General features: G+C 39.8%; 1 protein-coding gene across 1 annotated transcript; it reads right to left on the reverse strand.

Annotated features, from left to right (window-relative positions):
* Window positions 1-2,255: 2,255 nt before the first annotated feature.
* Window positions 2,256-5,204, reverse strand: LOC132556480 (nascent polypeptide-associated complex subunit alpha, muscle-specific form-like). The gene is made up of 4 exons (XM_060220889.1): window positions 5,179-5,204; window positions 3,451-4,037; window positions 2,789-3,325; window positions 2,256-2,653 (listed from the first exon to the last, which is right to left on the reverse strand). Exons 1-4 carry the CDS (start codon window positions 5,202-5,204, stop codon window positions 2,256-2,258), a joined length of 1,548 nt encoding a protein of 515 aa, XP_060076872.1.
* Between the last annotated feature and the right edge of the window lie 6,702 nt (window positions 5,205-11,906).

Below are 11,906 nucleotides of genomic sequence, written 5' to 3' on the forward strand. Positions count from 1 at the left end.
ATGGATGGATGGATGGATGGATGGATGGACGAAGTAATGAAAAGATGGAGGAATGGATTTGATGACTGGATGGACGAAGGGATCACAACAAAATAAGAAAATATAGGAATAAGTAAAGTACCAGCAAAAGTTTCAATAAATACATCGGTATTTATCATTTACTTGCTAAACCTTGTATAACAATAATAATAATAATATATAAAGATTTACTTCAATAACTACAAAATACTAGAAATATTGCTTTGATAAAACTTGTCATCAACACCTCTGTCCTCTATTTTCCTTTATTCTGATTTTGTTCCGATCGTTTGAGATAGATATTTCGACCTCCCCGTCTTTTAGATTCTATTTCTTAATACTCATAATCATTTGATCTGATATTCTTAGATTTTCTCCAGTTGTCGAATGTTGATGTGAACAACTTTTAACATGCTATCGGTTACTCACATTTAAACATGCTTAATTGTATTTATTCCTTTACTTATCAGCTATATTTAAGATATTTATGATACTGATGTACCAGAAAGTACAAGATACATATAAGTAGGGTTTACCATCAGCTAGAGTACCAAACGATGACGAGATGTCTTACGTTTATAAGTCTTATAAAGGAAATAATCTGTTCCTATTAAAGTGATATTTTCTACCATTTCTACAATGAGTTAACGGATATCTGACAAAATGACAATAGAAACGTTTGTGTCCTATTTACCTGATTGGATTACATATGTCTAACGGAGCACGCGCTAAAAAACATCCGAATACAAATAACAACATCAGGTTTATAAATATGCTATCAAACAGCTTCGATATATTTTTCACTTATGATTTTTTATTTATTTATTTATTTATCTATTTATTTATCTAAAATACACCTTTACGGTCTTTCAACCTGTCATACCTATAGAGCGACGGTGGATGGTATGCCGATTGCCTGGCGTCAGGACAAGTTGTCTCGATATCAGCTACACTGTCAAACCCTCTGTTTCAGACTCTAGATTTACGATACCGGTTATTTCCCTTTGCTGGTAATTCGGAGCTGTGTTAAAGTTCGTGAAATTGTTGTGTTTGCCTGGCTTTCTTTCACTAACACTGATTTATTTCGTATTTTGTTGTGTGTTTGATTCGATTTTAAAGCTCAGTGTTTCGAATGTCTTTGTGGTGTTTCCTTATACGTGGCAAGATATTTTGGAGTGAACCGTTTCATTGCAATGTATTTTTTTAACTAAATAATTTCTGTTTTGTCTCCATATTAGCATTCAGTGATAGAAGAAAAGAATAAATACCACACATTTTCAAATACCTATCTATACCATAAGTGTACATACTATTTTGACAGCTGACTTAATTAACTCGACACACAACACACAGTTTTGTAATACAGTTTTCCACACTTATGGAGACTAGGGCATCAGTGTTTTGTGGTTTTTACTTGAACAGTACAACAGGAGTTTTCGATATCACTCTCAAAAAATATCTAATTTTGTTTTAAACAATTTTATTCTTATGTCTTACCTAAATGTATATATATATATATATATATATGTTTACATTTAAATCGTTTCTGTGTTATTCTATTTCACATCATAATAAAGTGTGTTATTTAAAAGATTTAACGTGTGTGTGAATTTCTGTCCCTTCATTCGTTTTTAACCTCGAAATTAAGAAGGCCACAGCCACCCACATATAAACACATTTAAAAGCTTAACCTACAGTTGATGCTCTCTATTTCGTACACATTAATACAAAGTTTAAGTGCTTCGAAATACTAATATTGAAATAGTGTAAGTGTCCAAAGGGGTTCCACATCTAATTTAGCTTGTACACCAACAAATGTTTTATGTTCCTTTCGAGAAGTTAGAACCCATTTCCACTTCCTCTAATCTTAATTGTGTATGTGCTTATGTACATTATGTACATTTGCTTTCAGTGATCTCTTGAAGGTGATGAACTTCGAAAATTCGAACTTGGTCATCAATGGAAATTTATTAGAACATCTTTGTAATTAATTACAGATGTTAATTTCTCCAAACTTCTGATTTTGGAGTTAATAATTAACACTGTTATGCTATCGAACTTAATGGGTTTAATTTGATCGAGTAGTCATTGCTTAATAACACCAACAACACTTAGTATTCTTAATAATAATATTGCGGAAATTCTATAAGTAAACTAGTGCATGGTAAAGAGATAGCCCTTCAAAGTTCTCACAGCTGTGATGAAACGTGGTACTGTGATAGACCCTCGTGGAGTTCTCACAGCTGTGATGACACGTGGTAGTATGATAGTCCGTCGTGGAATGATGACACGTGGTAGTATGATAGTTCTTCGTGGAATTTGTCACAGCTGTGTGGACCTCTCACAGCTGTGATGACACGTGGTAGTGTGATTGTCCCTCGTGGAGTTCTCACAGCTGTGATGAAACGTGGTACTGTGATAGACCCTCGTGGAGTTCTCACAGCTGTGATGACACGTGGTAGTATGATAGTCCGTCGTGGAATTTTCACAGCTGTGCTGACACGTGGTAGTGTGATTGTCCCTCGTGGAGTTCTCACAGATGAGATGACACGTGGTACTGTGATAGTCCCTCGTGGGGTTCTCACAGCTATAATGACACGTGGTAGTGTGGTAGTTCCTCCTGGACCTCTCACAGCTGTGATGACACGTGGTAGTGTGATAGTCCCTCGTGGAGTTCATACAGCTGAGATGACACGTGGTACTGTGATAGTCCCTCGTGGAGTTCTCACAGCTGTGATGACACGTGGTAGTGTGGTAGTTCCTCCTGGACCTCTCACAGCTGTGATGACACGTGGTAGTGTGATTGTCCCTCGTGGAGTTCTTACAGATGAGATGACACGTGGTACTGTGATAGTCCCTCGTGGAGTTCTCACAGCTGTGATGACACGTGGTAGTGTGGTAGTTCCTCGTGGACCTCTCACAGCTGTGATGACACGTGGTAGTGTGATAGTCCCTCGTGGAGTTCTTACAGATGAGATGACACGTGGTACTGTGATAGTCCCTCGTGGAGTTCTCACAGCTGTGATGACACGTGGTAGTGTGATAGTCCCTCGTGGAGTTCTTACAGCTGAGATGACACGTGGTACTGTGATAGTCCCTCGTGGAGTTCTCACAGCTGTGATGACACGTGGTAGTGTGGTAGTTCCTCCTGGACCTCTCACAGCTGTGATGACACGTGGTAGTGTGATTGTCCCTCGTGGAGTTTTTACAGATGAGATGACACGTGGTATTGTGATAGTCCCTCGTGCAGTTCTCACAGCTGTGATGACACGTTGTAGTGTGGTAGTTCCTCCTGGACCTCTCACAGCTGTGATGACACGTGGTACTGTGATAGCCTTCGTGGAGTAACCACAGCTGTGATGACACGTGGTACTGTGATAGTACCTCGTGGAGTAACCACAGCTGTGATGACACGTGGTACTGTGATAGTACCTCGTGGAGTAACCACAGCTGTGATGACACGTGGTACAGTGATAGTCCCTCCTGGACCTCTCACAGCTGTGATGACACGTGGTACTGTGATAGTCCCTCGTGGAGTTCTCACAGCTGTGATGACACGTGGTAGTGTGATAGTCCCTCGTGGAGTTCTCACAGCTGTGATGACACGTGGTACTGTGATAGTCCCTCGTGGAGTTCTCACAGCTGTGATGACACGTGGTAGTATGATAGTCCGTCGTGGAATTTTCACAGCTGTGATGACACGTGGTAATGTGGTAGTTCCTCGTGGACCTCTCACAGCTGTGATGACACGTGGTAGTGTGATAGTCCCTCGTGGAGTTCTCACAGCTGTGATGACACGTGGTACTGTGATAGTCCCTCGTGGAGTTCTCACAGCTGTGATGACACGTGGTAGTGTGATAGTCCCTCGTGGAGTTCTCACAGCTGTGATGACACGTGGTTGTGTGATAGTACCTCGTGGAGTTCTCACAGCTGTGATGACACGTGGTACTGTGATAGTCCCTCGTGGAGTTCTCACATCTGTGATGACTCGTGGTAGTGTGATAGTTCCTCGTGGAGTTCTCACAGTTTAGAGAATACTTGTACCTTACCATATAATTGAGGAATGTTTTAACTTTCCATACTTATTATTCCTGCAACCAGTTTTATAACAAGGTTTTTGTTTTTTGTTTTTATTTTTTTTTTTTTTTTTTGTTTGTTTTGTTATAAAATTTATTTATACACTTGTATTTTGTTTTCAATATATAATTACACTGTGTTAACCGTACGCTACACTAAAATCTTTATCTCCTATGCCCTCTATCCTTGGAGAGATCAACGACACAACAAAAGCATGAAAAACACCCTCCCACTGCTGGGATTCGAACTAGCGACCCTTCGTCCTCCAGCCGGACACATTTGACTCACAAGTGAGATTTTTTTTTCTATTTTCAAGAAATAGAAATAATTATACATCATAATTTCCTTTTCCGTGTTGAATATTTTCCCTTCTGAATACTACTCTGTAATGTAAATACATCACTGAAAGGTCGTAGAAACACGAAGCAGAAAAACACAGCTTTATTCATGTTTTTCGTAATTACTTACTATTTATTACTTTTCTTTTCAAAGATCCATGTCTTTGTACATACCTAGTCAAATATGTGTGTACTAGTACACTGCTGCCCACGCCCACAACTCCTGGTTTGATATTCTTTATTCTTGAAAAGGTAATCGATGGAAAATCAATCGTTATCGTGTTAAGAACAAAATGTCCTGGACAAAATACATGATGATGAAAAGTTCAAAGAACCTTGTTATTGTCAAGGACATCCGCGACCTGTGCCGGTGCGCGCCTCTAGTATGTATCCAGGTATTCATCAAAGTGAATGAGGACGTAATTGATTGCGATGTTTAGTTTTATATATATCTTAGTTCCTGTGCTTCAAACGGACCGAAGCTTACAACATGCAACTGTTCTATATATATTCACCATGATTGTACCGCGGGGAAATTATTGGACACTGTGTTCGTGACAACGCTGATACGATTCTTGTGTCACGTGTCATAACAGGCCACTCTTGGGACCAGATTTAGTTCCAAAGTTGATGCTTTTTGCAAGTACCAATCACTCTATATAATCCTGAACAATGAGTAGTACAGTTGTTATCTCTAATGTTATGGTTTGATTTGAAATCGCAACAAGATTTCTATTAATAGTACATAATTTGTGTTTTCTTTTTCGCCATTTTCTTAACCAATAAGTGAAGTCGTAACATGATGTATTTACCAATGTTATGTTTTGATATTTCGAAATCTATACTCGATACTCCAGGGGTTACAATCACTACATACTCGATAATACAGGGGTTACAATCACTACATCCTCGATACTCCAGGGGTTACAATCACAACATACTCGATACTCAAAGGGTTACAATCACTACATCCTCGATACTCCAGGGGTTACAATCACTACATACTCGATACTCAAAGGGTTACAATCACTACATCCTCGATACTCCAGGGGTTACAATCACTACATACTCGATACTCCAGGGGTTACAATCACTACATACTCGATACTCCAGGGGTTACAATCACTACATCCTCGATACTCCAGGGGTTACAATCACTACATACTCGATACTCCAGGGGTTACAATCACTACATACTCGATACTCCAGGGGTTACAATCACTACATACTCGATACTCCAGGGATTACAATCACTACATCCTCGATACTCCAGGGATTACAATCACTACATACTCGATACTCCAGGGGTTACAATCACTACATACTCGATACTCCAGGGATTACAATCACTACATACTCGATACTCCAGGGGTTACATTCACTACATCCTCGATACTCCAGGGGTTACAATCACTACATACTCGATACTCCAGGGGTTACGATCACTTCATCCTCGATACTCCATGGGTTACAATCACTACATCCTCGATACTCCAGGGGTTACAATCACTACATACTCGATACTCCAGGGATTACAATCACTACATACTCGATACTCCAGGGATTACGATCACTACATCCTCGATACTCCAGGGGTTACAATCACTACATACTCGATACTCAAGGGGTTACAATCACTACATACTCGATACTCCAGGGATTACAATCACTACATCCTCGATACTCCAGGGGTTACAATCACTACATACTCGATACTCAAAAGGTAACTCCTGGAGAATCAGGGTACAGAGAGTGATATGCATTGTATGTCCTGGAGTGTCAGGTTGCAGAGAGTGATAATTTTCGTAACTACTGGAGTTTCAGGTTACAGAGAGTGATAGTCATCGTAACTCCTGGAGTATAAGGTTTCAGAGAGTGATAGTGATCGTAACTCCTGTAGTATTAGGGTACAGAGAGTGATAATTATCTAACTCTTGTGGACAAGACGAAAAGGCAAGTTTGATCATTTTTGTACATCAAAATGAATCTCGAAGTCGTATAGTCGTATATAATCTTCAAAAGGACGTAACAGCTTGTAATTTTTCAGTTTTCTGTCATGGAACCAATGAAATTACTTCACTTGTGCCTTCAAATTTGCCATGACATGTTCCAGTGATGCTGAGAGCGAAAGTGATCGTAACTCCTGGAGTATCTGGGTACGGAGAGTGATAGTGATCGGAACCCCTGGAGTATCAGGTTACGGAGAGTGATAGTGATCGTAACTCCTGGAGAATCAGGTTACAGAGAGTGATAGTGATCGTATCCCCTGGAGTATCAGGTTACGGAGAGTGATAGTGATCGTAACTCCTGGAGAATCAGGTTACAGAGAGTGATAGTGATCGTATCCCCTGGAGTATCAGGTTACGGAGAGTGATAGTGATCGTAACTCCTGGAGAATCAGGTTACAGAGAGTGATAGTGACCGTAACTCCTGGAGTATCAGGTTACAGAGAGTGATAGTGATCGTAACCCCTGGAGTATCAGGTTACAGAGAGTGATAGTGATCGTAACTCCTGGAGAATCAGGGTACAGAGAGTGATATGCATTGTATGTCCTGGAGTGTCAGGTTGCAGAGAGTGATAATTTTCGTAACTACTGGAGTTTCAGGTTACAGAGAGTGATAGTGATCGTAACTCCTGCAGAATCAGGTTACAGAGAGTGATAGTGATCGTAACTCCTGGAGTATCAGGTTACAGAGAGTGATAGTGATCGTAACTCCTGGAGTATCAGGTTACAGAGAGTGATAGTGATCGTAACTCCTGGAGTATCAGGTTACAGAGAGTGATAGTGATCGTAACTCCTGGAGTATCAGGCTACAGAGAGTGATAGTGATCGTAACTCCTGGAGTATCAGGTTACAGAGAGTGATAGTGATCGTAACTCCTGGAGTGTCAGGGTACAGAGAGTGATAGTGATCGTAACTCCTGGAGTATCAGGTTACAGAGAGTGATAGTGATCGTAAATCCTGGAGTATCAGGTTACAGAGAGTGATAGTGATCGTAACTCCTGGAGTATCAGGTTACAGAGAGTGATAGTGATCGTAACTCCTGGAGTATCAGGTTACAGAGAGTGATAGTGATCGTAACTCCTGGAGTATCAGGTTACAGAGAGTGATAGTGATCGTAACTCCTGGAGTATCAGGTTACAGAGAGTGATAGTGATCGTAACTCCTGGAGTATCAGGTTACAGAGAGCGATAGTGATCGTAACTCCTGGAGTATCAGGTTACAGAGAGTGATAGTGATCGTAACTCCTGGAGTATCAGGTTACAGAGAGTGATAGTGATCGTAACTCCTGGAGTATCAGGTTACAGAGAGTGATAGTGATGACAGAGAGTGATAGTGATCGTACCTCCTGGAGTATCAGGTTACAGAGAGTGATAGTGATCGTAACTCCTGGAGTATCAGGTTACAGAGAGTGATAGTGATCGTAACTCCTGGAGTATCAGGTTACAGAGAGTGATAGTGATCGTAACTCCTGGAGTATCAGGTTACAGAGAGTGATAGTGATCGTAACTCCTGGAGTATCAGGTTACAGAGAGCGATAGTGATCGTAACCCCTGGAGTATCAGGTTACAGAGAGTGATAGTGATCGTAACTACTGGAGTTTCAGGTTACAGAGAGTGATAGTGATCGTAACTCCTGGAGTATCAGGTTACAGAGAGTGATAGTGATCGTAACTCCTGGAGTATCAGGTTACAGAGAGTGATAGTGATCGTAACTCCTGGAGTATCAGGTTACAGAGAGTGATAGTGATCGTAACTCCTGGAGTATCAGGTTACAGAGAGTGATAGTGACCGTAACTCCTGGAGTATCAGGTTACAGAGAGTGATAGTGATCGTAACTCCTGGAGTATCAGGTTACAGAGAGCGATAGTGATCGTAACTCCTGGAGTATCAGGTTACAGAGAGTGATAGTGATCGTAACTCCTGGAGTATCAGGTTACAGAGAGCGATAGTGATCGTAACTCCTGGAGTATCAGGTTACAGAGAGTGATAGTGATCGTAACTCCTGGAGTATCAGGTTACAGAGAGCGATAGTGATCGTAACTCCTGGAGTATCAGGTTACAGAGAGTGATAGTGATCGTAACTCCTGGAGTATCAGGTTACAGAGAGCGATAGTGATCGTAACTCCTGCAGTATCAGGTTACAGAGAGCGATAGTGATCGTAACTCCTGGAGTGTCAGGTTACAGAGAGCGATAGTGATCGTAACTCCTGGAGTGTTAGGTTACAGAAAGCGATAGTGATCGTAACTCCTGGAGTGTCAGGTTACAGAGAGCGATAGTGATCGTAACTCCTGAAGTATCAGGTTACAGAGAGTGATAGTGATCGTAACTCCTGGAGTATCAGGTTACAGAGAGTGATAGTGATCGTAACTCCTGGAGTATCGGGTTACAGAGAGCGATAGTGACAGTGGAGTATCTAGAATGTAGCCTATTATGCTTTGTAGATAATTTCATTTTCTTGCTATGTTGTATTTCCGCTCATATTTACTTTGTTACACACAAAAAGTAAAACATTTACGAAAAATGTCTCATGATATTCAAATTTGGAGGAATTTCCCTGATGCATACTAAGATGTTTTTTAATACCAAACATTAAATCAATAGTTCTGATTTCAGAAAAACGTGTCATTATTTTACATGAAGTAAGGCAAGCGTGATTTAGTTAATTGCTGTGCCATGTAGGTGCCGATCAGCTGATTGAGTTTGTCCTGCTTCTCGACAACAGCGGCAGTCACTGTAAAATGTCGTTGTATAATCGAACCAACCAAATTTGTACAAGTTTTTTTTACGCATGAGCAACGTTTAAGTACAGACTGACCTTTTCTTAAATATATTTTCTGGTTAGTTTTATCGCCCCTACTTACCATTGCGAAAGTTAGAACCGTTTAAAACACGAAACAATGAAGGAATGGCGAAACATGTTGGAGGCTGATTCAGTTTGTATGACAGTACCGAAGCATTTGTCTTCATCAGGCGAGCTGAGACGTGGCCATTACACGGCTAATGGAATCATTATTCTCTGTGCTATTGAGTGATCAGGACATTCACGGGCAGTCACTCTGGTTAACCTTGTATTCAAAATGTCTTCTGATATTTTTTATAATGTAACTAAAGATGATTTATCCCACAGGGATGTAATTGTGAAAATTTCACAACTTCATTTAATTCTGCGAACAAAAAGATCTGGACGCGAGAAATCTGCTCAACTAAGCTGGACGTTAATGTAGTAGACAAAACGGGTAAGCAGTCTACAGACCAAGGATGAAATATTAAGGACTGTCTTGTAAAGTAGACTATGCTGGTTAAGACAGAGGACTAAAACAAGTTCGCTAACTCCATCTGCCTGCTGAAACGATTCAACGACCCTGGATTTTTTAATTGTTTTTAAATAGGTCTAAATCGAATGCTTAATGTATTATTTTGGTAAATGATTCATTATTTATATATTTATGTTAAATTGTCGTCATATATCTCTGAATCGTTAAATTTCAAATAGTCGGACGGTCTTCTGTCCACGAGACCAGACGATGTATCCCTATATACGTGATCCAATTTTAATACAGTGTCAGAATGTAGGAAATTTACAGATAACATCCTAACGTGTTACTGTACACTGCTAAGATTTAAATCTCTCCTTATATAATCGGAACGAAGCCAATATTTTGTCTCCTAGACACGGAAATAGCCTTATCAGCTTTTGTAAGCATGGCATTGATTGTCTAACATTGGGAAACTCGGCGTTAGTAAGCTGGTTAAGTTTAGAAGAAAAAGTTATATTTATTAGTGCGGAGACGTTTAAATTGTACAAAGACAAACAATCCAGGTGTTCCAGAGTGGTAAGCCTCTGCTTCATCGAAGATATATAAATATTGTTACGTGCTCAAAACGAAAACCATCAGGTTAATATCAATCACGGAAATCGTGACTCTGGGAACAAGACTGAGAATGTCGAATCAACAGCGACATATGAACACAAGGTATGGGAAGACTTGTGTACTCTGCGTCATCTTATTTTAAGAAACACATTTACAGCACATACACAGTCTTCTCTGTATAAAAAGTTCGGGATGGGCACTCGTCATAGTTAAATCATTTAAAAAAAATACATGTCAGCATAATTAAAATTCAAACTCGGGTCAAACTATGAACAAATGAGACAGTGAGTCTTGAACAGTTCTAAGGAGAATAAGACCAGGTGTTGCGGAAGAGTAAGCGTCTTATTGCTTCATCGACGACTTCCGTCATGTAGGCATTGATCAATCCAAATAAGTAATGTTACGTTCTCAAATCAGAACAAGGAATACAATGGACCATACAGACATGCCAATGACATGTCCAGTATCATATCGAACAAGAAAATAGTATATTTCGCAATGAGATCACTATGACGACCGTAAAATTTTCCCATAAATTTCATCAACCTGCATCTTTTGAAACCCGGTGTATTGAGTTTATCCGTCAGCTGACGACTTCTTGCACGAAAATCGCGATAATGGGAACAGGCCTGAAATAATCTGTCTTGCAACCTCATTGATTTGTGTACCTAAAATTTTAGTATCAATAAACTTTATCAACAAATTAGTTAAACTGCATCATACAGCAGGAGGTTCGTTCTGATGCTTGCGATTCAGGAAATTCGATCTGAAAGTTAAATCAACAAGGATACTAACGTCAGATAGAGTACAATGTGCTTATGCGGCATGCTTTTGATCTTGACGCACAATGCCGGCATCGAGACGTTCCCACCAAACATTTGAACTTTCTTTACAAGTCTTACAAAACAAATCAAGAGAATGTTGGCTGTTTGTATAGTTCGGTGGTGTAGAATACTTCAATAACTTCATTGGTGGTGAATCTCCACACACATTACAAATTCTTGCACACTGTTTCACAAATTATCGAATCGGATGTCCCAAACTAGAAGATCACTATTGCATAAAACGAACTACACTACAGAAGGACTAGATTCGATCAGCAGACATGGCCTGTCCCAAATCTCTTGTCATTTCCAGTTGTTTTTTTTTATTTCGACGTCATCGTTTCTCGGTATGAGTGTGAGCTTAAGCAGTTATATTTTCATCCGGGACAATAAAAATACTCAAGGACGGCATGTCAGACCGGTATAGCGGTTTTCATTAGTTTTATCGTTCATCAGAATTATATCAGTCGAGTTAAAATTTCAATGTGTTCTCGCGTGATATGGCGGTGATACCACATTGGTAAAGGCAAATGGATATCCTATAGATAAATAAGCACCGATACTCAACATGTTCGACGGCGCTATAGAAACAGCCAACGGACAATAAAATCTCGCCTACGTAAATGTGGTTGCATATCGCCAATGCTTGTCCTTCAAATTGTCAATGAACATAAAAAATTGAAGGAGGTATTTAAACATAGACTTAATATATCATAATGTTTATTTAGTTTCAGTCTGCAAACTATGTAAAGGCAAAAAAAGCATCGAAAT

The sequence above is a fragment of the Ylistrum balloti genome, unplaced genomic scaffold (assembly GCF_031769215.1).
Source record: "Ylistrum balloti isolate Yb309-2 unplaced genomic scaffold, AGI_CSIRO_Ybal_v1 Utg370572, whole genome shotgun sequence".
NCBI lineage: Eukaryota > Metazoa > Mollusca > Bivalvia > Pectinida > Pectinidae > Ylistrum > Ylistrum balloti.